The 25255-nt window shown below is 49.1% G+C and overlaps 1 protein-coding gene across 1 annotated transcript in view; it reads left to right on the top strand.

Moving 5' to 3' along the window:
* Positions 1-24611, top strand: part of KIF5A (kinesin family member 5A) — a 33652-nt gene extending 9041 nt beyond the window's left edge. Inside the window, exons 2-29 of the mRNA XM_070409878.1 lie at positions 2431-2518; positions 2616-2689; positions 3110-3214; positions 3492-3540; positions 3969-4024; positions 4269-4356; positions 6058-6182; positions 9785-9889; positions 10064-10212; positions 10321-10469; positions 10779-10954; positions 11959-12027; positions 12396-12602; positions 12910-13056; positions 13732-13920; positions 14299-14416; positions 14772-14836; positions 14944-15053; positions 15428-15529; positions 16027-16087; positions 16291-16362; positions 16512-16616; positions 19385-19601; positions 19788-19941; positions 20240-20322; positions 20719-20746; positions 21196-21310; positions 22334-24611. Coding sequence (XP_070265979.1) covers positions 2431-2518; positions 2616-2689; positions 3110-3214; positions 3492-3540; positions 3969-4024; positions 4269-4356; positions 6058-6182; positions 9785-9889; positions 10064-10212; positions 10321-10469; positions 10779-10954; positions 11959-12027; positions 12396-12602; positions 12910-13056; positions 13732-13920; positions 14299-14416; positions 14772-14836; positions 14944-15053; positions 15428-15529; positions 16027-16087; positions 16291-16362; positions 16512-16616; positions 19385-19601; positions 19788-19941; positions 20240-20322; positions 20719-20746; positions 21196-21274 — 2970 coding nt within the window. The 3' untranslated portion in view covers positions 21275-21310; positions 22334-24611. The remainder of the gene's footprint in view (positions 1-2430; positions 2519-2615; positions 2690-3109; positions 3215-3491; positions 3541-3968; positions 4025-4268; positions 4357-6057; positions 6183-9784; positions 9890-10063; positions 10213-10320; positions 10470-10778; positions 10955-11958; positions 12028-12395; positions 12603-12909; positions 13057-13731; positions 13921-14298; positions 14417-14771; positions 14837-14943; positions 15054-15427; positions 15530-16026; positions 16088-16290; positions 16363-16511; positions 16617-19384; positions 19602-19787; positions 19942-20239; positions 20323-20718; positions 20747-21195; positions 21311-22333) is intronic.
* The last annotated feature ends 644 nt before the right edge of the window (positions 24612-25255 follow it).

Genomic DNA, 25255 nt, shown 5'->3' with positions numbered 1-25255 from the left:
AAAAAAGAATAAAATAAAAGCGATATGTTGTCATTGTAAAACATTTAGATACCACAGAAAAAATGTAGTTAAGCATGCTTCTGTCATTCTGTTCTCCAGTATAACCACCACTAACAGTTCTGTATATAGTCTTCCATATCTTTTTCCTGAGGTCATTCTATCCGTACTCCTTCTGAAAAATGTAATCACATTATATACATTGTTTTTATTTTTTCACTTAACCGATCTTTGATATATAATATATGTGAACCAACCTGGTTTACTATTATTTTTTCCAATCTGGCTTATTTTAATGGGGGTAGAATATAGAGGTCTCATAACCAACATTTTGATGGATGTTTACATTGTTTCTAATTTTTCTTTAATACACATCTCTTCAATGAACATCTTTCAGTGCTTAAGCAAGTGTTGTAAAATGAATTCCTAGCAGTGCAATCGTTGATACAGGGTACACACCGGATGGACATTTAAATATTTAATAGAATTGTCCTCCAGAAAGGCTCTATCGGCTTACAGTTTTCCCTTTATTGTAGAGAGCGCCTTCCCAACTTCTTCCTCTTGGTGGATTCTGTTTTGGGGCTTCATAGGCTTTCACCACAGAGAGACCAGATAAATATTTCAGGTAGATTTTTATTATAAGCCATATTTTTCAAATCTTTTAAATATTTTTTGTTTTTATTTTTTATTATAAAAATAAATATTTTTAATATTAAAAATCATATTTATTAGTTTTCTTTTGTGTACAGAAGTAACAAGAAGGAAACCAAATAATGCACTATTGTTTCACCCTCTTTGACATTAATAAAAAATATATAATATTAAACATGGTTTAAAGATGTCAGCAATCCAGGATAAAAAATGAAAAATGAAAGCCTTCTCTCTTTCATTTTCTCTCCCCAAAGAACACTGGTCATACTTTTGTGTAATTCCTTCTAGAAAAAAAATTCTATGTATATTGATGCACATTCCAGCTCTAGCAAAGCTTTATTAAAACATGTCCCCCACACTCTGGTGTCCATAGACCTAGAGGTTTATAATTCAGTTAAGTGAAGGTGGGCTCTATAGTAAAACAATTTGACAATTAAGTCATAGTTGCTTTATACTGCATGGCAGGAAAACAAGACTGAGAAAAAAGATTTAAATATATTTTTATTGATTTCAGAGAGGAAGGGAGAGGAAGAGGGAGATAGAAAATCAATGATGAGAAAGAATCATTGATTGGCTGCCTTCTGCATGTCCCACAGTCCAGGCATGTGCCCTGACTAGGAATCGAACCGTGACCTCCTGGTTCATAGGTTGACATCAACCACTGAGTTACGCTGGCTGGGCATGACTGAGAAAATTGTCACATGATGGAGAACAAACATAGTCTCATTTAATGTTACCAGAAATTTTCCCTTTAAAATTATTAGCTATCAAATATATTATTTGTTTGTCTCCTTGGGTTGTGAATATTTTGTATCTTTTTTTTTTTTTTTTTGGTTAATCCCAACCCAAGGATATTTTTCAATTGATGTTTAGAGAGTGGAAGGGAGAGGGAGAGACAGAGAGAAACATCAATGTGAGAGAGATACATCGATTGGTTGCCTCCTGCATGCACCCCGACTAGGGCCAGGGAACCTGCAACCAAGGTATGTGTCTTGATCAGAATTGAACCCGGGACCCTTCAGTCTGCGGGCCAACACTCTATCCACTGTAAGCCAAACTGGCTAGGGCAATATTTTGTACCTTTAGCATTCTTATCAGCACCATGATTTATAACATGTTACCTGAATTAAGCAAAGTACCTGTAGGTCTGAGTGACTTGCTTCATAATTTCTCCTTACTTAAAGCTAATTCCTTAAAGGTAGACCCATATTTATGATTTCATATAATCCTAAGGGAGCTGTGTTAAAGTTTCCATAACATCTTAGCAGCTCAATATATGTATATTTCAATAGGGAACTCTCTCTCTCTCTCTCTCTCTCCCTCCATATATACTTTGTATCTTCCACTTAATACTTTTTAAAAGTCTTTCCATATCAGGACATATGGATCTATTGAGGAAGATATTTTTAATTTGGGTAGATTTTTAATGTTAATGAGTTGTCGGCACTCTTCATAGCCTATGCCCTGCTGTCTTTTCCCATTTGGTTTCCCAGGGCAGGGGGTCCAAAGTAGTGGGGCGCTACATCATGACGCCCAGACTGAGGTCCCCTCACACAACCTCACAGAGTGACACTCCTCAATGGCACCCTCTACCACATGGGCACAACTCTTGGCGTCGATACTAAATTTTGTTTTCCTCTCGTTTCCCTCATCGCCGTGGTCGTCCATGCATATGGATGGTTGAAGGACGAGTGCCTCCTCGGGCTGGTGGGTGAGGTCTCAGTATTTCCTCTCCCTCGCACACTGCCTGCTCAAGGCTGCCATCTTTTATTTCCGCTCCAGGGGAAGCCCTATGTCTTCGACCGCGTGTTCCCTCCAAACACGACTCAGGAGCAAGTTTATCATGCGTGTGCCATGCAGATTGTCAAAGGTAATGGATGTATTTCTGAATGTATTTGTTTAGGCTCCCCACTCCCTATCCCACTTCTCTCCACCAGTCGGTCCTCTTTCTCTGCCGTCTTTTCCAGATGTCCTTGCTGGCTACAATGGCACCATATTTGCTTATGGACAGACATCCTCAGGGAAAACACATACTATGGAGGTGAGGGCCTGATTCCCATGGAGGGTGAGAAACTGGGGGTGATAATAGGAGACAAAGAAATCTCGGTGCGGGAAGGGCTAGGACTCAAGGGTTGCCTGGTCCAGGGGTAGCTAAGTCCAGAGGATGAACTGGGGAGCAGTGATCTAATGCACGTTTAATGCAATCCCTTCAGCCTGCTGCAGCCTACCCTCCTTCCCACTACTCCAGTTTTCTTTTTTTTGATCTAGAAAAGCAGCAACAGTGAAAGTTCAAAGGGCTATTCAGTTCTGTCCCCTTCCACAAAAAGGTAGACAGGCAGTGACCATCTCCTCACTTAGGATGGTTCCCATCGACTATTACCTTCGTGTTCACCTGCATACCTCTGAGTCGTCTCATTCTTCCTGAGCTCCAGCCTTATTCTAGCATACCCTTACTCCCCAGGGAAAGCTGCACGACCCCCAGCTGATGGGAATCATTCCTCGAATTGCCCGCGATATCTTCAACCACATCTACTCCATGGATGAGAACCTTGAGTTCCACATCAAGGTGATCAGGGCATGACCTCTGGGCATCTTCAGATGGGGACTGGCAGGGGAAGATCTAGTATGAGCTCACTGAGATCCTGGGCACCCCAACTTACTCTCTCTTCTGGTTCCCTCAGTTCCTCTCCCCTAAGATATTTTCTTCTGCTCTTTTCTTCCCACTACTATTGTTGCAGCAGGTCACATTTAAATGACCTGCAAATTAAAACTACCTGCGCTCTGACACTTCATACTTAAGAGAGGCCCTCTTCACTTCATACTCCTCCTTTCTCCCTAACCAGGTTTCTTACTTTGAGATTTACCTGGACAAAATTCGTGACCTTCTGGATGGTGAGTGGTGTTTAACCCCAATGGATGGCCAGGGGTGTGAGAAGGGCAAGGAAAAGAAAGATCACATTGCTCTTGGGTTAGGCACTGTTTGCCAAGATGCAGAGGGCACACAAGGCACGCACATCCATACCTGTGTCCCTTGACTCCCCTCACCAAGATTTCCAAAAACGAAAAGGGTCCAAGGATGAGCTCGGATGCCCAGGCCTGCATATAAATAGTCTGAGACGAGCTGGACCCCTGGGGCTGGAATCCTGGAGGAGGAGAAGCCGAGTCCTCAGTTTGTGCAGGGAGTTTAGGTTTCACAGGGAGTCTTCTTCCCTTTTGCACATAGAAGAAACCACCATCTGAGTGGACTTCAGGCTGGGGGGGTGGGGGGGGGCGGGGCAGTGGAAGTGCTGGCCTTGCTCACCTGTATTGTCTTGATTCAGTGACTAAGACAAATCTGTCTGTGCATGAGGACAAGAACCGGGTGCCGTTTGTCAAGGTGAGAGGGGGATGGGGCACCAAGTGGGGCCAAAGTATCCCAAGTGTGGGTGGATATGGAAGGAGGATAGACAGTGACCCAGAAGTTGGAGGGTGGGTCTCCTGGAGGGCTGAGATGTGCCAAGGGCCCAGGGAGGGCCTGGGGCTCCGAAAGGACATTATCTAGAAAGGTCATTCTGTTAAAGTGCAGGTAATTTAATCTGCAGATCAAAGTTTATGGGTTATTATCCTTTTGCCCCCTGCAGGGTTGTACTGAACGCTTTGTGTCCAGTCCAGAGGAGATCTTAGATGTGATTGATGAGGGGAAATCAAATCGTCATGTGGCTGTCACCAGTGAGTGGGGATATAAGGGGCTTTTGACTCTGGGGTCCACCTCCCCTCTGTGCCTGTGGGGATTGAGGGACTCGTGAGAGGGAAAAGTGTCCTCCAGAGAAAAAGAGACCCTTTATAAAATATATATATACTAGAGGCCCGGTGCACAAAAATTTGTGCACTCGGCGGGGGGGGGGGGGGGGGGGGGTCCCTCAGCCTAGCCTGTGCCCTCTCGCAGTCTGGGATCCCTCAGGAGATAACGACCTGCTGGCTTAGGCCTGCTCCCGGGTGGCAGAGGACAGGCCCAATCCCTAGGTGCAGCGCCTGGTCGGGCTCAGAGCAGGGCAGATTGGGGAGTTGGGGCGCCGCCCCCTGTCATGCACAGAGCAGGGCAGATGGGGAGGTTGCAATGCCACCCCTAGTCACGTTCAGGGTAGGGCCGATTGGGGGGTTGGGGCACTGCCCCATCACACTCAAGGCAGGGTCGATGGGGAGGTTGTGGCGCCACACCCTGCCACGCACAGAGCAGGGCCGATCAGGGGGTTGAGGAGCTCCCCCGTCACGCACAGAGCAGGGCCCATCAGGGGGTTGAGGAGCTCCCCCCTGTCACACACAGAGCAGGGCCCGTGGGGGGGGTTGGGGTGCCGCCCTCTATCACCCACAGAGCAGGGCCCGTGGGGGGGGGGGGGGTTGGGGTGCTGCCCCCTGTCACACACAGAGCCGCAGGGCAATCAGGGGGTTTGGGCGCTGCCCCTTGTCACGCTGATCCCGGTGCCGGGAGGCCTCACGGCTCCACTGATCCCGCCCGGCAGGGTCACAGATCCGGGTCCCAGACCACAGACAGCCTTGCCTGCTGCCGCCTGCCTTCAGTATGCAAATTAGCTGCCATCTTGTTGCTTCAGGGTGGGGGTCCCCACTGGGGTGCCTGGCCAGTCTGGGTGAGGGGCTGAGGGCCGTTTTCAGGCTGGCGGGCGACTGGAGCTCCAAACCTCTCCTTTTTTTCTTTTTTTTTTTATTCTGGCATTTATTTACCTTCTATGCCTGTCACTGGAGCTGAGAGCCAGCTTTCTCTCTGAGGCTCGGCTGAAAGCAGGTTTCTGGCCTTTGTTTTCTGTATTCGAAACAATGTTGCGACTCCAGCTCTGAGATCCCGGCTGACTGACAGGAGGTTTCTGGGCTTTTGTTTATCTTCTGTAAATGTTACTATGTTTCCAACTGAAGCTCAGAGGCCTGCGGGGAATGTTGGAGTCTGTAGTCACTGAAGGAAGCAAGCCTCCCTGTCATCTTGGCTGACAGTTACTTTGTATATCTCCCTGATTAGCCAATGGGAAGGGTAGCGGTCGTACGCCAATTACCATGTTTCCCTTTTATTAGTGTAGATATATTTAATTGACTTCAGAGAAGGGAGAGGGAGCGAGATAGAAACATCAGTGATGGGAGAGAATCATCAATTGGCTGCCTTCTGCACACCCCACACTGGGGATCGAGCATGTCCCCTGACCAGGAATCAAACCATGACCTCCTGGTTCATAGGTCGACGCTCAACCACTGAGCCACACCGGCCGGGCAAAGAGGGACCTTTTTGTGCAACCCTGCTGCCTGGGAAATGTGGTGGTGGGACCCACTCTCTTGGTTGGTACGGGTAGTGGTCAGGCGAAGCCCGGCTGAGGGCTTCGGTCCACAGGGGTTGGTACCAGGACTGTTTCTCCCTTCCTCCTGCAGACATGAATGAGCACAGCTCTCGCAGCCACAGCATCTTCCTTATCAACATCAAGCAGGAGAACATGGAGACGGAGCAGAAGCTCAGTGGGAAGCTGTACCTGGTGGACCTGGCTGGCAGTGAGAAGGTTAGGGTCTTGTGGGGGTCAGGTGGGGAGGGAAGGAAGCCTTTCGGGGAGGTGTCCTTTTCTTTCTTTTTTTTTTTTTTAAATATATTTTATTGATTTTTTACAGAGAGGAAGGGAGAGAGAGATAGAGAGCTAGAAACATCGATGAGAGAGAAACATCAATCAGCTGCCTCCTGCACATCTCCCACCGGGGATGTGCCCGCAACCCAGGTACATGCCCTTGACCGGAATCGAACCTGGGACCCTTCAGTCCGCAGGCCGACGCTTTATCCACTGAGCCAAACCGGTTTCGGCGAGGTGTCCTTTTCTTAAAATCAAACTAACTTTAAAAAATTGAGACATAATTCATAGTCCATAAAGTTCACCATTTAAAAGTGTGTAATTGAGTGGTTTTTAGGATGTTTGCAAGGTTGTGCAAGCATCACTCCTCATTCCAGAACATTTTTTCTTTTTTAAAAAATATATATTTTTAAATTTATTTTAGAGAAGAAGGGAGAGGGAGAGAGAGACATTAATGATGAGGGAGAGTCATTGATTGGCTGCCTCCTGCACATCCTCTACTGGGGATCGAGCCTGCAACCCAGGCATGTGCCCTTGACCGGAATTGAACCTGGGACCCTTCAGTCCGCAGGCCAACGCTCTATCCACTGAGCCACACCAGCCAGGGCCAGAACATTTTCATCACCCATTAACAATCCCCTTCCCGGTCCCCTGGCAACTACTTTCTTCTTCTTTTTTTTTCCCACTTTAAATTACAATGGTATTTTATTTTTTAAATGGTCACAAGATTTGACACTTCACACACACACACACACACACAAATATACCACTAATAAATAACAAAAGTGGAAATACTTATCAAAGTTACAACAGACTTAATGTTTAACTGAGAATCTCAACTGAGTAAGGCTCTAAAGATACCAGACAAACCCATATTTGTTTGGAATAAAGTGTGTAACTTTGTTAATGTATGGGCTTAGAGCCGAGTTTCCATGCGGTCAGGGACATGGTCCTAAAACCAACATTAGCCCAGTTGTGCTTCAGACTAAGTTCCAGTAGTCTGCACGAGATGTTAAGGAATGCCCCCTACAAAAAACTAGAACTTGAAGACTTTTTTTCAAGAGTTACCAATATCCAGCAAATGTACATTCTTACCTGAAAATGCCAAAATTAATAGGTGCTGGTATTCTGCTGGGGTCCAACCCCAGCGGGTCCAGGGGTCCCCAAAGGTGTGGACAGAGTCGGCGAAGAAGGAATGACACGGAGGCTGCGTTCAGTTGATCATCATAGTCGGGTTCTCTTGTCAGGGTCTCCTGCCATGTTCTGTAGCCATGTTCTCTTGCTAGGTTCTCCAGCCAGGGTTCTCCAGATTCTCCAGCCAGGTTCAGTCGCCAGGTTCTGTAGCAAGGTTCTCCAGCCAGGTTCTATCCAGGTTCTTTTGCCATGTTCTGTCTAGGTTCTCCAGTGAAGTTCTGTAGCCAGGTTCTGTCCAGGATCTTTTGCCATGTTCTCTGGCTAGGTTCTGGTTAGGATCTGATGAGGTTCTGACGAGGATCTGATGATTATTGTCTTGTTACATCCGTATTTATACCAGCCGATTTTAATCCTGTCAATTTCTATTACAAAGGTTAGGGCGTTTCTTATCTCCATTCCAGGGAGTAAAGATTATGTAGCTTAACTACCCGCCTGGCACTTAATTAAGGGGTTGTATCCCCTCCCTAACCTCAGGGAAAGATCCCCACCTGGGGAAACAACCTTTCTCGGAGAGGTGACCTTGGTTAAAACACATGGCACTAAGGAGAGCAAACATATTAAGAACAGTATGCTATATATGCCAGGTCCATTGAAACATATGCTGTGCAGATGTTTCTTTCCTGCAGCGACTGTGTCAAGCAGCAAGGATGGACCGGCTCCCGGCAAATTCCCCCTTTTTTATTTTTTAAATGATAGCGCATGCAAATCAGTGGCCACCTCTCAGATTGGGCTGTTTAAGACTTGGAAGAAGACTGGCAAGCAATGACAACAAGCATAGCTATAAACATAGTGGATGAAGCGCACAAGGAGCCCCGTTCCTTAGGAGGTTGCCGGCCTCTTCAGTCAAGAGATTTCAGCTGTCCTCAAGTTGTTGGTTTGATTGTCTTTGTTGGTCTGGCTAGCGGGTGGCATCACTGGCGACGGGCTTCCCGACGTGTCAGCGAGTTGAAGGGCTGCATCAAAGCGTCCATCAGGGCCGTGCTTGATGGTGGCGTCGGCGTCCAAGGAGGAGCAAGCTGTGTCCTCTGGGTCAGCTGTTATGGAGGATGGAGGGTAGTAGAGAGAAAAAGAAAAGAAAGCAAAAGAACTACAAGGCATAGAAGTGTTTAGAAAAAAGAAGGAGAAGAAAGGGAAGAAGGCAGCATCCTGACACAGCCCTTTCCTTCATCTGCCCCTTTCCCTGTGGTCCAAGGTAGAAATGGGAGACAAGTCCTGTTGCAGTGAGAGGGAAGCTGCTGTCAGCCAGGTCTCTTATCTAGGTACTGATCTCAGCTGGACCAAGTCTCTTTCTGTTCCCGATCTGAGCTGGGCCAAGTCTCTATTCGTTATCTGGGTCCCTATCTGGGCTGGACATGGGAAGCGAGAAGCAGCCATGGGGGAAGGAGACCTTCCTCAGAAGGGGCGAGTGTTCAAGCCCCTGCACCATTGGGGGCGGTGAGGATCTGTGCCCCACCTCTGTTGAACCCCAAGTTCTCTCCTACTGGCCCCTCTGTGACTGTGCCTGTCTTAGGTTGTTCCTCCCTGAGGAATCTTACCCGTCTTTGACTAACCAGCCAAGCTCCGGGGCCAAGCAGGGTAATGTGAGGTTCAGTTCTGTCTCCTTGGTAGTCTATGTCCCTCTGGCCTCCATGCCCAGCAACTGCCTTTGGATCCCCTCGCCTGCTGGCGGGGTCCCGGCATTGATCACATATCTTGGGGAACCCAGGTTTCTTCTCCAGAGAGAACCCAGCTCACTCCATTGGGCGAGAGACATATCCATGGTACCAGTCACCGTGACCTCAGCATTAACAGAGAACTCAGGCAACAGCTGTGGGCAATTGGATTGTAAGAAGAGGGTCCCTCTTGACACAAGGGTCAGAGGGGCCAATACAGGAAAAAGGAGAGTCCCGGGACAGGGCTTTCTCAGCCCAGGATGTCAGGCTCTTGGCAGTATTCAGATCTGATGTCTCAGGTTTTATGACTGACACATCCTAATGCTCCTAGACTTTGGGGTGTACAGAGCGGCAGACAATCTAAAATTTGTTTAGCATGTAGGGAAAATTAAGATGAGGTGGGCATACATTTCTTGACTATGCCAATCACCCTCAATTCTTCATAGGGATAACCTACTTTCTTCTTGATGGGTTTGCCTTTTCGGGACATTTCACATAGTGGGATCATATACTATGTATAATACGTAGGTGGGAGGGGGTGGTCTTTGGCAAAAGAATTTAGAGGAATAGAGGAAGGGCCTTCTCTGTTCTCTGTCCTTTTTCCATGTCCTCTCCCCCCTATATGGAAAGAAGGTGGCGAGAGCCCTCTCCCCTTGCAGTGGCTCATGACACACCTGTCCCTTAATGCCCTGATAGGTCAGCAAGACTGGAGCAGAGGGAGCCGTGCTGGACGAGGCAAAGAATATCAACAAGTCCCTGTCAGCTCTGGGGAACGTGATCTCCGCTCTGGCCGAGGGCACTGTGAGTGTCCTTTGGTCTCCTCACCCTCAAGCTCCCCCTCATCTCCCACCTTCCCCTAATGCTGCCCTTTACCATGCCCCTATTCATGGATAGCCCGATCCCTGGCCCACCACTCTGCTTTCTGATTCCCCTGTGAAATTTATTTTTCTCATTCACGTCTCCCTGCTCCCCCAGAAAAGCTACGTCCCATACCGCGACAGCAAAATGACTCGGATTCTCCAGGACTCTCTGGGAGGAAACTGCCGGACAACTATGTTCATCTGCTGCTCACCGTCCAGCTACAACGATGCGGAGACCAAGTCCACCCTGATGTTTGGGCAGCGGTCAGTGGCAGGGTCCCAGCCCCCTGCCCAGCCCCCGCCGCTCTCGCTCTCCAGCATCAGGCAAGCCGTAAGGGAGATCTCCTTACCTTACCCCCTCTCCTCACCCAGGGCAAAGACCATTAAGAACACCGCCTCGGTGAATCTGGAGTTGACTGCTGAGCAGTGGAAGAAGAAATATGAGAAGGAGAAGGAGAAGACAAAGGCTCAGAAGGAGACGATTGCAAAACTGGAGGCTGAGCTGAGCCGTTGGCGCAATGGTTAGAGTTCTGTGGGCAGGAGAGGTGGTGGGAGGAGGAGGGGCTTAGGGAGCCAGAGAGCCCTGTCTGGGGTGGTGCTTCAGGGCAGGCCAATCTCCAAGGAGGGCTGTGTTCAGGGAGAGGTGCAGTGGGGCGGTCATCAGGGAAAGGGAGAGAGCCTGACTACCATGTCCCCCGACCTCCGAAAAGGTCCACTTACCAAGAGCGATGGAGGCCTGCAGGTCTTGGTGCTGAGCAGTGAGGGAGGAAGGACTGGTGGATGCAGCTTCCCCTTCTCCCACCCCTCACTTTGTTCTGCCCCTTTGCCAGGAGAGAATGTGCCTGAGACAGAGCGTCTGGCTGGTGAGGATGCAGTCCTGGGAGCAGAGATCTGTGAGGAGACCCCTGTGAACGACAACTCCTCCATCGTGGTGCGCATCGCGCCTGAGGAGCGGCAGAAATACGAGGAGGAGATCCGCCGCCTCTACAAGCAGCTGGATGACAAGGTGAGGACAATCGGCAGGGCACAGAGATGAGCCCAGTGGAAGGAGAAGTGAGGGATTAACAGATTATGTCCTAGGTGGTTTGGCTAGGTGGATAGAGTGTCGGCCCATGGACTGCCGGGTCCCGGGTGTGATTCCGGTCAAGGGCACGTACCTTGGTTGCTGGTTCCTCCAGCCCTGGTCAGAATGTGTGCAGAAGGCAACTAATTGATGTCTCTCTCTCACATCGATGTTTCTGTCTCTCCCTCCCCCTTCCACTCTCTCTAAAAATCAATGGAAAAATATGCTTGGGTGAGGATTAACAACAACAAAAAATTAGCTTATACTGCTCTATATGATTTTAAGAAGGGTAAATACTCATTATTGAAAATGTGGGAGATAAACACAAATACATAGAAGGAAAGTAAAATCATCCACCATCCTACCATTCAGAAATAACACTATTAATATTTTGCCTTTTTCTGTGCATATACCATGTAATTGAGATATGCTGTGTATATAACTGCATTCGATTTTTTCATTCAGTATTCTATAATGAGCAATTTCCTACTTTGTTAACAGTTGTTCATAAAAGTATTTTAAAATGGCTGCCTAATGGTCTGTGTATTAGAATGTATTTAACCATTCACTTATTACAGGGCTTCTACTTTTCTTTGGTATTGTTTGCTTTTGCTATTATAATGATTAACTTTGCGTTAGACTTTGCTTTTGAATGATTTGGATAGAATGTAGTGATAAAGGGGGATTTCTAGGTTAAAAGATAGGAATATTTTAAGGCTTTTGCTATGTACTGTCAAGATTATACCAACTCCCAGGAAGAAAGGAATTTAAAGTGAGGGCAGGAGTTGAGGAAAGAAACAGGGAATTCAGACGTCTTTGTAGGATATGGTGTTTTGTGTGTTTTTCAAACTCAAAACCTAAACAATCTGGATTGTATTCGAATCCTGTCTCTCCCTCAACCCCAGAGGTCCATCCCTTCACTCCACCTGTTCCCCTTGCTCCAACAGGACGACGAGATCAACCAGCAGAGCCAGCTCATCGAGAAGCTCAAGCAGCAGATGCTGGACCAGGAAGAGGTAATGGGGAGGAGGGAAGACATGAGAGGAGAGGGGGGTTGTGTTCGTCCCTGGAAGGCATAGAAAGGACCTTACAATCTGATGGGAGAAGGGGCATTCTGCTAGGGTTTAGTCACCCCCAAAACTATGGAGGTCTGGGGACCTAACTGGGGCTTGGCTTAAAGCTCAAATTATGGCGTCTCGGTGCGTCTTCATTCTGTTGCCCTATTCCGAAGAAGCCTAGAGCCCACTGCCTCTGGACTCTTACTTTGGCCCTTGCCTCTCTCCCAGAGCTGTGCCTGGGCGGGGGGCTCAGCTTCCCTAGAGCAGGGGTCACAGAAGCGGTCTCTGGCAGCAGACTCCCTCACATGCCTCCCTCTCCCTCGAAGCTGCTGGTGTCCACTCGAGGAGACAATGAGAAGGTGCAGCGGGAGCTGAGCCACCTGCAGTCAGAGAATGACGCTGCGAAGGATGAGGTGAAGGAAGTGCTGCAGGCCCTGGAGGAGCTGGCTGTCAACTACGACCAGAAGTCCCAGGAGGTGGAGGAAAAGAGCCAGCAGAACCAGCTTCTGGTGGATGAGCTGTCTCAGAAGGTGGTGAGTGGCCGACTGGGGCCCAGGAGCTCCCTGGCCTCAGGACATCCTCTACCTCCAAAGGGACTATTGCTTTCCTCCGGGGCTGCACGGTGTTTGCACTTGGCACTGATGTTCAGTGTGGTGAGACCCTCCCACAGCCGCTCCCTGGGCTTTGTCCTCCTGACCCCTCTCTCCTCTAGGCCCTTCTGCAGGGTCCGTGTTCTCTACACAGAGGCCATCAGGGTCATGCATGAAGGGAGAGGCCTCTGCCCGGGCTGGGGAGGGTAACAGGAAGATGGCGATGGGATGACGGAGGGGCTGTCCCCAGGCCACCATGCTGTCCCTGGAGTCCGAGTTGCAGCGGCTGCAGGAAGTCAGTGGGCACCAGCGGAAACGAATTGCTGAGGTGCTGAATGGGCTGATGAAGGACCTGAGTGAGTTCAGTGTCATCGTGGGCAACGGGGAGATTAAGCTGGTGAGTGGAGAAAGAGGCGGCCGTTTTGTTCAGGTCTTTTCTGTTCTGGGCGTTGGTGGGAGATGCAAGACGGGAGAATCCGGGCTGTCAGGGACACTGACAGAGGCGGGCCACAGAGCCAGGAAGCACGCCCTCAAACTAGACCCAGGAAAACAAGTAGAGGCTTGCATAGACTCAGCTGAAAATATACCTTCTAAAGGGTGCTAAGTAAAGAAGCAATGGAACGGCATGTGAGACCCGTTCCCTGGCATATGTGGTCAGTTTGGCTCAAATCAACTCTTATTAAAAGTCTCTCTAAAAAAAAAAGAAAAAGAAAAGGAAGAAGAAGCAATGGCGATGTGGTTATAGCAGGAGTTAGAGATGGGGGCCCAGAGTGAGAAATGATATATGCAAATCTGTGGCAAGGACAATGACCCATGTGGGTGATCAAGCAGAACTGTTTGACTGAAAAAGAAAATCATGTTGCTTTATAAGATGGGAGCGGGTGACTGTTGGGATTGGGTCTTTGAATGCAGGGAGAGGGATTTAGTGTGACTGCCAGGTGATAGAGAGCTGCTAAAAGTTGTCCCACCTGAGTCCCTATGCATGTGTGTGTGCGGGGAGAAGCAAAGTGGAAGGGAATGGATAAAAGGTTTCCCACAGCAGAGCACCTCATCCCTCCCTTGCCCCCTTCAGCCGGTGGAGATCAGTGGGGCCATTGAGGAGGAGTTCACCGTGGCCCGACTCTACATCAGCAAAATCAAATCGGAGGTCAAGTCTGTGGTCAAGCGGTGCCGGCAGCTGGAGAACCTCCAGGTCGAATGCCATCGCAAGATGGAGGTGACTGGGCGGGAGCTCTCATCCTGCCAGCTCCTCATCTCCCAGGTGAGTGGCAGAGGCTGAGAGCCTTTAGGTGCCATGGGAGAAAGAGCGTGACTCTGTGGTTATGAGATAAAACTCCTAGCACCTACCTTTATGTCAGGTGCCTAGGGCCAACTGAAGTCAAGGACAGAAGAGCTGGGGTAGCAGGGGAGGGTCTGGGCCCGAGAAGTGACGGTGCAGCAGGGATACTGGCCTCTAAGCTGATGGGGTCTAAAGAAAGGATCTCTAGAAGCATGGACCCCGACTTTGCATCCTCATGGAAGGCATAGCAGGAGCAGAGGGCCTGGGAAGAGAGCTGGAGTTTACAGAGGTCTGTGCTGCCCAGAGTGGTGACCTTTGCTCCATCCACCCTCTTCCTCTCGCCAACCCTTCCCCCACCAGCACGAGGCCAAGATCCGCTCGCTTACGGAATACATGCAGAGCGTGGAGCTAAAGAAGCGGCACCTGGAAGAGTCCTATGACTCCCTGAGTGATGAGCTGGCCAAGCTCCAGGCCCAAGGTGAGGCCTTCTTAAACCTCCAACCCATCCATCCTGGGATATGAGATTCCAGAGGGGGCAGGGAGTTGAAAGTGACAAACATCGAAAGAAACCACCCAACTGCACACTCCCCCAAAGCATGAGACCAACTCACATGCTACTTAGCAAGTTTTTGCATGTAGCTTATTGTACACGAACCATAAGCACTTCATTGTCTCTGTCCCTGCTGTGTCCAACTGGGCTGTCCTACCCAGAAGAACATCCCTGTGGGCCCACTCTGGGTAGATGTGCCCTGCCCTGCCTTGAGGTCTGGTCACAATGTGAAGTTGGTCCTGGTGGAGGTAGGTGCGGTGTGAGCCGTCTTTCCCTCTTTTAGAAACTGTGCATGAAGTGGCCTTGAAGGACAAGGAGCCAGACACACAGGATGCAGACGAAGTGAAGGTGAGTAGGGAAGGTGTGGGGATGGCAGGCCTGGCAGGGCTGTGCTGGCCCTCACTGAGCTGATGTTGGGGAACCTGGCTTTGAGCTTGGGGTGGTGTTGTTTGTAGAAGGCCCTGGAGCTGCAAATGGAGAGTCACCGGGAGGCCCATTACCGGCAGCTGGCCCGGCTCCGGGATGAGATCAACGAGAAGCAAAAGACCATTGATGAGCTCAAAGAGTAAGAGTTCCCGAGGGCGGCTCTGGTCTCTACCTGGTCCTCTTGCCCAGCTGTGCCCACTCAAATGCTCCCTCAGATCCTGTTCTTTAACTTCCATGTGTCACTCCCGCAACAATGACACAACTTCGCAGCCCAACTCTAGGAGGTACAGGAGTAAGGCCTCGTCCCAATCCTTGAGGCTCTTCTGACTAAATAGCTCAGGGTTCCTTCCTCTGTCATGGAAACAGTGGCCTGAGCCTGCCTATATTTGAAGGGAGATGCATCAAATCTAACTGGACTCACTCGTTCAAGAGGGAAAATGCTTGAGGAGCTGGTCTTCCCTTTCTCCGTTATTCACATCCTTTGGTTGTCGCCATGCCTCTTGCCCTCCACAGCCTGAACCAGAAGCTCCAGTTAGAGCTGGAGAAGCTTCAGGCCGACTACGAGAAGCTGAAGAACGAAGAACAGGAGAAGAGCACCAAACTCCAGGAGCTGACGTGAGTGCCGGGGCGCCTGCAGCCCAGCAGCCACAGAGGCTGATGACTCAGCAGAGGCAGGGTGCAGGATAGATGTGAATACGGTGACCACAGGAAGCAAATGCCTCCAAAGAATAATTTGATGGGGTAGGGAAGGGGAAAAAGGAGACTTTCAGAAGGGACCTCTATTGAATATTAGCTGACAGGGAAAGATGTTTGTGATGTTCTGTTAAGTGTAAAAAGCAGGTTACAAAACAGTATGTTAATGGTCCCGTAAAATATTTATGGGATGTACATGAATAGAAAAAATGAGCCTGGCAAGGACACCAGCATGTAAGTCGTAGAATCATGAGCTTTTTATGAAACTCGTCTTCCTTATCTTTTCTTTTTTCCACCTTTTCTAATTTCTGCACAGTGAACATGGGTAACTTGTATAATAGGTAATAAAAAAAAAATGTAAAAGGAATGGAGGTGGGAGGAGAATCCTGAGAGAATCTTCTGTTTTCCTCCTCCCCCAGATTTCTGTACGAGCGACATGAGCAGTCCAAGCAGGACCTCAAGGGCCTGGAGGAGACCGTTGTGAGTGGTTCCCGTCTGTGCTGAGTTAGCGGGGTGGAGGGGGCTTCATCTCTTCCCCCGATTCTTCCTATCCCCAGTCCTCCTGCCCGCTGCAGTTAGTCTGTGGCTTAATTAGGACCCTCTTTTCCTAAAGGATGAGTGACTCACCTGACTGGATGTTGGCCTGGTATTTGGCTACCCCAGTCTTTCATCATTCTTTCCAGGCCCGGGAACTCCAGACCCTCCACAACCTTCGCAAGCTGTTCGTTCAAGACGTCACGACTCGAGTCAAGAAAGTGAGTGCCATCCTCGCTCGGGCTCTTCCTAGCCCCCATCTTCTCCGCCTGTTCTCGGGTCCTCCGGCCCTTTGGTCTCCTGTGGGCCGGCTTGGCCTGGTCTGGGTGGGACCTGTTTGGCTTCAGTCTTCCCCTCTGTCTTTAACCAGAGTGCAGAGATGGAGCCTGAGGACAGTGGGGGGATTCACTCCCAAAAGCAGAAGATTTCCTTTCTTGAGAACAACCTGGAACAGCTTACAAAGGTTCACAAACAGGTAAGAGTGGGTGGGAGGAGTGAAGAGAACTCCTGAGGCCAGGTGCCTGGGATACCAAATCCTCGGAGGCCCCTTGGATTTAGGAAAATCTACTGGCATGTTTTCCTTACCTTTCCCACTAATGCCTTCTTTATACCAGATTTGGTTCCACTTTCACCTTTTTCTTTGTTCCATGCCTGTTTTCCCTTCTCAAAGCTCCCAACCTGCCTTTGCTCCAGTGGAATCCCCAGGCCTATGTTGTTGGAGTGAAAGGTTGAAATGGATAGAGGTTTTGGAGGCATGGGCTGTAACTATACACAAGGGATGCTGGTCAGATTTTAGCCAGAGATAGAAAGCAGCGAGACACGAAGCCGCCAGGGAAGTTGGGCTTTCTCACAGGGAGAGACGGAGAGAACTCCATCGGCCCAGGCCTGGGGCAGGCATGCAGGGAAATTCAATGATGTCCTCTAGATCAGCGGTCGCCAACCTTTCGGGCCTCACGGACCACCAGTGAGTCGCGGACCACCGGTTGGCGACCGCTGCTCTAGATGGCCCATCCAGCCCCGGTCGGCCCTATGTATTAAGTCTCTGCCTCTCTGTCACCCTCCTTGCTGCTGCGGTTCCTTAGGTGGATGACTGGGTATCAAAGGTATGGGGTGGGGAGGTAGGTGGGCAGTCCAAAGGAGTCAGGACAGGAAATGTTTGGTGCAGACAGAGCCAAATAGCTGAGCTTTGAAGACAGGTGCAACAGTCAGTTGGCTCTTTTAACTGATTCATAAAATAAACCCTTACCTATACTTTATTCCCTTCCTTTCAAATCCACTTTAAAATTCCATTTAAGCTCATATTCTCACTAAACTGGACCTTAAACTTCTTTTCCTCCCAGTACACTGTCCAGCACATATAGTAGACACTCAGTATATTTAAAAAATAAAAATGACAAAAACCACAGAACTGTGGCCCAGTGGTAGTCTGCAGGGCTTGTTTCATTTGAGCTTTGCAGAGGACTTTACTACCATCTCTTTCCCTTTGCTTATTAGAAAAATATATAATATTATAGGAAAGTTGAAAGACAGGGAAGAAACGTTTATCAGTTCTGCCATTCTTTTTTAATTTCTGCGTGTTCATTTTCCTTCTCCATCAAGATGCACATTATATTGTTTTTCCCACCAAATATTTTTACTGTAAAATATACATAACAAAATTTACCACTTTAATCATTTTTTCTCCAGAACTCTTTTCATCTTGTAGAACTGAAACTCTGTGTCCATTAACAATAACTCCTCCTTCCCTGCTCCCCCAGCCCCTGGCACCTGCCACTCTCCTTCCTGTCTCTATGGTTTTGACCACTCGTAGACGTGGAGTCACACAGTATCTGTCCTTTGGAGACTGGCTTATGTCACTCAGCATCATGTCCTCCATGCTCATCCATGCTGTGGCTACGTCAGGAAACCACAGGCTGTTTCCTTCCCCCACCCCCTCCCCAGTGAAGCCTGTGCCTCTGCTCCAAATCCCAAAAGCTACTCACTCATAGGAGAGAGGACTCCTCAAAATTTCCTACCTCAGCGGACACAAGGCTAAAAAGGAAAATGAGATGTAGAAATGTCTTCATTAATTGGATCTTAAATGGCGAAGGCTACCGCCCGTTACTAATTGAACTAAGTTATTGCCCCAGAAAAACACTGTAATCTGTAAACTGTCCAAAATTAAAGGGGTGCAGAAGTATTTCTACCTCTGCCCTTTCTCCCAGCATTGCCAGTCACACTGATTCCCCTGCTCCCTTCCCAGGCCGGCTCTTTGGCCAACTATGGTGCCCCTGATTATGTGTGAGGCCCTGAAAGAAGGTCAGGACAGCCCTAGCCGGTTTGGCTCAGTGGATAAAGCGTTGGCCTGTGGACTGAAGAGTCCCGGGTTTGATTCCGGTCAAGGGCACATGCCTGGGTTGCGGGCTCAATCCCCAGTAGGGGGCACGCAAGAGACAGCCAATCAATGATTCTCTCACATCATTGATGTTTCTATCTCTCCCTCTTCCTTCCTCTCTGAAATCGATAAAAATATATTAAAAAAAAAAAAAAGGTCAGGACATCTTTTCTGGCTTCAAGGTGGTTGCTACCTGTAGCTTAATTTAAAGGGGGAGGGACAGCTCAGGAAATCCTTGACTGTGAAGGTAATGAGCACAAATGTTTGTGAGTCTGGAACATTTTCTCTCCTTCCTGTGGAGCTTCGTGTGTATGTGTGGGGGTGGAAGGGGAGGTGGGGCTCCTGTATTCCAGCTTCTGCTCCTGCTCTGCACTGTACCTCACCTGCACTCAATGCCATATCCACCCTGCACACTGCTCCTGTGCTCCTGCTGCCCCACCCTGTGCATGCCCACAAAGCCATCCTGGGTGAGGGGGTGCCTCATCCCCATGGTTGCCCTGGGGCTGTTGGTTTGGCACAAGCTGGAAGATATGGGCGGGGGGGGCACCTCTAGGCCAGAAGGAGACTGGAACAGGGCCCTGTCACAGGAGTTCTGGGCTGCAGTGGAGGTGGCACGTCTTGCTGCCCAGAAAACAATGTGACGTTTCATAATGTCTGACCATTGTTTGCTCAGGGGGAAGGAAAGAACTGGCTAAAACGGCAAGTTAGGTAAAGGGAATGAGGCTTTTGGGGAAACAACGTGGTCTCCATCTCCTCTGACTCGATTTTTCTTTATTCTCTCTCCCCACCTGCACCCCACACTCCACGGCTGGCTCTGTCTTGGGTCACTTGCCTTTCTTTCTGCCTCTTCCCTTGGGCTCGCCCCGCAGCTGGTACGTGACAATGCAGATTTGCGTTGTGAGCTTCCTAAATTGGAAAAACGACTTAGGGCTACGGCTGAGAGAGTTAAGGCCCTGGAGGGTGCACTGAAGGAGGCCAAGGAGGGCGCCATGAAGGACAAGCGCCGGTACCAGCAGGAGGTAGACCGAATTAAGGAGGCCGTTCGGTACAAGAGCTCGGGCAAGAGAGGCCATTCTGCCCAGATCGGTGAGTGGGGAGTGGATGGCAATAGGTAAGGTGGGGTTACCATCTGGGGAAATTCCTAAGTGTCAAGCAACTACATTATTGGTTTTTACTCTACCTGCCCACCCCCAACCATACCCCCCAAAATATAAAAGTAAATTATCTTATAAGCAACTCAGTTCAACTCCAACTTTCCTATCTTTATTACAGCCAAACCCGTCCGGCCTGGCCACTACCCAGCATCCTCACCTACCAACCCCTACGGCACCCGCAGCCCTGAGTGCATCAGTTATACCAACAGCCTCTTCCAGAACTACCAGAATTTGTACCTGCAGCCTGCACCCAGCTCCACCTCAGATACGTAGTGAGTGACCAAGGGCGTAAGCTGGAACCCCAACCCAAGACCCTATAAGGCATAAGGTCTGGTCACTTACTGGGAGAGATGTGATTCTTCTCCTAAGTAGCTTCATTAATTCTTTCTCATTAACCCTTAGAAGGTGGGCATCTGCCTTCCCAGCCATCGACCATGTTTGTTTTCTATTCTCGGGGGAGTGGCGGGGTGTATGGCTCCATCCCTGAGGGTGTGGATATGTCCTTGGCATAGTGACGGGGGAGGGGAGGGGTGTGCCAGAGGCTGCATCTCTCTGTTCTGCTCCATCCAGTTTTGCAAACTCCTGTGCCAGCAATGGGGCCATGTCTTCTGGAGGCACCTTGGCTTCCTACCAGAAGGCCAGCATGGACAACGGTGAGTGAGAAAGACGGGTCACCAGCCTTTAGGGTCCCCAGGGCAAGTTGAAAAGTGTAAGTGACCCTGTACCTACAGCTGGCACACTGCCCACCCCTTCAGGGGCTTGGATTCTTATAAGTCGATTCCTCCCATTACAGTATCTGTCCCCGCCCTGACCTTCCTTTCCCCTTCTCCTCTCCTGCAGGAGGGACCCGGGAGGCTTCTTCTCAGCATAATGATGCAGCAGGGGCAGCTGTAGATATAGCGCCACAGACCCCGATGGCAGCTAGGCTCCAAAGAGTGTTACCTTTCTCGATAAGGAGTTAGGATGAGAGAGGGTTGGGAAGACTGTTTCTAATGCCCAATCTCCTTTTTCTTCTTCTAATCCTGTGTTCTCAATGATGATCTCTTCAGGAAATGCCACAGATATCAACGACAACAGGTACACCCGTCCCCACTGCTCTTGGGTTCTCTGGGTGGGACCAGAAGAAATGATTAAATGTCCCTCATGCCCTAGTTAGAAGTTCCCTGGAGCCTTCTGGGGAAGGAGGAGGAAATGAGAATCTTCCCTGTCATCACTGTGTTGTCCAGGAGATCCAGTCCCTCCCCTGCCTCGGTGCAGAATACTGCCCCCTCCTCCAATCCCAGTTGGTGGGGGTTGGTGGAAAATGCCACGGACACTTGATGCCCTGGTTTCTCTCTTACCTCTGGGAACGTTGTGACCTGAGCAAGTCAGTCCCATCTCTCTGGCCTTGCTTTTCCCTGTATCCCTGTAAAACCAGAATAGTCCCGCCCTGCACTGCCTCACAGGAATGCTGTGAGAGCACGGTGGCAGGAACGCTTTCATATACGGAGCTGACAGTGCCGAGTGTGCTGGGTCTCTTCTTCCAGGAGTGACCTGCCATGCGGCTATGAGGCTGAGGACCAGGCCAAGATCTTCCCTCTCCACCAGGAGACAGCAGCCAGCTAATCTCTCACACAGACTGCTGCGTACCTGCACTTTCAGGTAGCTCAGCCTCTTCCTCTGGCCAGCCTCAGGTTGCCTGCTTTCTTGCCCTAACCTCTTGTTTCTCCCACTTTCTTAATAATCTCGAAACTTTTACTACATAGTTGTCCCCAACTCGTGCCTTTCCCTTGTAGGGGCCTCATCTGTGCTGCTCCAAGTCCTCCGAACACTCATCGCCCTTCCCCCTTACTAGTATACTTGCCTTTTGGCCAGAGGAGTAACCAGGGGACTGCCTTTCTGCCACTAGGGGTCACTGACACATGTCAAAAGAAGTGAGAGGGTGGATGCAGAGCCACACACAGGTCAAGGAACTGGGGTAGATACCTAGAGGACCTTGGGAGATCATCTCAACCCTCCCTCTGCCTCCACCTTAAAATGATTTTGGGTGGATAGGTATTTTCTAAGACATCTCCAGTAAAGGAGATGTTTGATTTATTCCTGCACCTGTGTCCTATTCTCCTTATATCTGCATGTTACCAATGAGTTCTAGGAAATAGCCCAAGAGTCTAGTTTTTGTTAGAGGAGTGTTAGCACTCCTCTCTCATCTTGCTCAGTGGGGGTGGAAAACAGCTGTGTCCCCACCTCCAAGCCCCGCTCCCTTCTCCACCTCAGGCCCCAGGTTCTTGTGTGTCACCAAGCTCCTGGCCACGATTGCTTGAGGGCCCAGAACTGGGTACTGTGGTCCTGTTTTCTGGTCCACTTTGGGTCCTTGGAGACTGGAAATGAGAGAACACAGCCAGTCTCCTACTGGGCTGCATCCAAACAGAGCCCTCTCCAGGGGTTTTCCAAGACAGTAGGCCAGGCACATGTAGGCAGAAAGGCATGAGAAGCAAAGAAGTAGGAATGGGGGAGGAGGAGTTAGGAAAATCGGGGGTGGAGGAGGAGGGGTTGGGAGGATAGTGTCCGGTTGCTGGTATTAAAGGGACAGAACTGTAAACCAAAGTCTGTACAGATGTCACCCTGTCCCTATTCGGTGGCTGGGCCGCAGGTGGTTGCTCACAACCTCTTTCTCTCTCTCCCCAGTTTCTAAGAGGGACTGAGGCCTCTCCTCTCAGCATGCTGCAAACCTGTGGTCTCTGATGCTAACTCCCTCCCCAGCCCTTGTTGTTCGACTATACTATGTTTGATGTCTTCTCTTACTCTGTATCTCTTTGTACTCTGTATCTATATATCAAAGGCTGCTACTATGTCTCTCTTCTGTCTTACTCTCTAAGTATTTAATAATGTATTTAGCAATTTCTAAACATAGTATACCCTCCTCATTTGGGGGAATAGAGAGGAGGGCAAATGTCTCTTCTTTCTCTCACACTGTGTGGTGTTAGTCATGGAGATGATAAAAGGTAAACGGGAGCTAGAGGGCTGCGACCCTTCACACACACACACACACACACACACACACACACACACACTGCCTTAAGCAGAAGAATGTCTTAACATCATAAAAAGATACAGAAATAGACTCTTCTTCCTCCCTCCTCTTTCACATATAACAGGGGGCGGGGGGGGACGACGGTGGTTAAGGTGGGAGGACTACTAAATTATATGTAGAATTTTCTTCATACACCCTTCACCCGAATCAAGGGATTCCAGGTACGCACCTCTGCCCTTTGAGGTCTGCCTTTTGCCTCCCTCTTCCTGTTCTCTCCTGGATGACCAAGAACAGAGATTGCTCAAGGGACCGCTTCCCCTTTTCCTCAAAACTTTTGATATTCTGGATCCCAGAGTTCCTGACCAGAACCTACAGTGCTTTGAAATATTTTGAAAGGTTGAGGAGGCAGATGCTCCTGACAGTCAAATAGTTGGTCATCTGTCCACAATGATATTTACAGGCAAGCATAGTCAAATGAGTGCTTCTTTGGGTTGAGGGTGAGCAGGCTGGGAAATTCCCAAGTATTTTTGCCATGGTGATGAGCTGGGTTCCTTTCTCTGCCCCATATTGGGATGCATTTCTTCCCATCTCCAGCTTTCGGTTTGGGGGTTTCCAGTTCATTGGCAAAATGTCTATCTTGCGACGCCTTTTTTTCAAGCTGGAGCCTGCCTTTTCCCCAATATACAAACTTTTTTTTTTTTTTTTTTTTTTTTTAACAAAGAGTTCCTTCTATAATATCCCCATCTGGTAAGTGCACTTTAAAGAAAGGGGCAGATTTTCCAGGGGTGGAGGAACCCCAGGGCTGGAACTGGGTGTCCTTCTCCCAAGCCCCTCAACCCCCATGTAATGGATAGGACTGTTGTTTTGGTTTCAGACGTCTTTTCCTTCTACATGGTGCTAAGGTGGTTTCCCAGGTAACTGCAGGGATGGAGAATGGAGGTCACAAGCCAGTCCAAATTAAGGAAGTCTGATGCCCAGATATCCAGTCTTATCGAGGATGGAAGAACAGGATCTGCCAGCAGCAGGGCAACCATCCCCTAGCTTCTAAGTCAGGAAAGAAAGCTCACTGTGAGTGCAAGTCAATAAGTACAGGCTGTGTTAGCCCAGGGCTCCTTCAAGGAAAGAAGACCTTTCTCCCTTTTAGCAATTAAGGAGAAATGCAGCGGGGAGGGGAGAAATGCCAGAGGGAAGTGGAATAAATCCAAAGCAGTGATATTCAAACATTTTTCATAAGAAATCTCATATAGAACCCTACTATAAAAAATGACTAAAAGTGATACAGACCTGGGCAGTTTGCATTTTCTTTGTTTGGTAGTAAATGCTTCACTCATTGAGGAGTCCTTGAACGTCCTAAGAAACGTTGGGAGTTCGGTAGAGTAGTTTGAAAACCACTGCTCTGAGGAATGGAGTTCAAACCTCTGTCCTAAGCTTGCCACTCCTAGCAAAGAGGGAAAAGGTGGGTGGATGAGCCGTCCTCTCTGCGAGACCCAATTGGGGAGGAAGAAGATACCTGTGCACCTGTGACTTGTGCTAATATTTGCCGGGAGGGCATTTAAGAATCCAGTGGGTTTTATATAATCTTGCCACCAAATGATTCTTTTAAAACACATAAGAAAATGTGAAGGTGTAGGGTAGATGCAGAGGGAGGTGACAGAGGAAGTAGGCTTCTCTTTTGCAAGATGTAAGAGAAATATAATTCACTTACATTAATCAGAAACAACACACACACAAAGCCTTCACCAGAAGGTTCACTCTACATCTTCCTCCTCCCCTTTCAGAGAGCCAGGGTTACCACAAGGGGCCCCTGGCCTGCCCACTCACATCTGCCAAATGTTGCATGCCAGTGTGGAAGACAAACCAAAATGCACAAACCCCAGTGTGTATTTATTTGATGTACATAGATACCTTTAAAATAAAATAAATTCAATGATGGCTGTATGGTGGTGTAAATCTTTTCCCTCCCCCGTCTCTCCTTTCCTTGCATATTATGGCATTTGATAGTGTGGTATATATCCTTCCAGATGTTTTTCTATGTATTTACACACAGAGTGTTTTTCCCCCACTTGACAATATATCCTGGGAATTGTTTCATGCCAATATACATAGATTTACTATATATATATATATATATATATATATATATACACACACACACACACACACACACACACATATACATACACACACACACACACATATACATACACACACACACACACATATATATAGCCTGGTGCATGAAATTTGTGCACAGCGGCGGTGGGGGGCGGGGTATCCCTCAGCCCAGCCTGCACCCTCTCCAATCTGGACCCCTTGGGGGATGTTCGACCAGCAGTCAGACATCCCTCTCACAATCTGGGACTGCTGGCTCCTAACCGCTTTACTGCCTGCCTGTCTGATTGCCCCTAACTGCCCCCCGCCCCCGCCAGCCTGATTGACGCCTAACTGCTCCCCTGCCAGCCTGATCACCCCCAACTGCCCTCCCCTGCTGGCCTGGTTGCTCCCAACTGACCTCCCCTGACAGCCTGGTCACCCCCAACTGTCCCCCCGACTGGCTGGGTCGCCCCACACAGCCT

This window comes from Myotis yumanensis, unplaced genomic scaffold (assembly GCF_028538775.1).
Source record: "Myotis yumanensis isolate MYYU_CA2020_CCGP unplaced genomic scaffold, mMyoYum1.0.hap1 SCAF_3, whole genome shotgun sequence".
Taxonomy (NCBI): domain Eukaryota; kingdom Metazoa; phylum Chordata; class Mammalia; order Chiroptera; family Vespertilionidae; genus Myotis; species Myotis yumanensis.
This window is presented reverse-complemented; position numbering and strand designations above follow the sequence as displayed.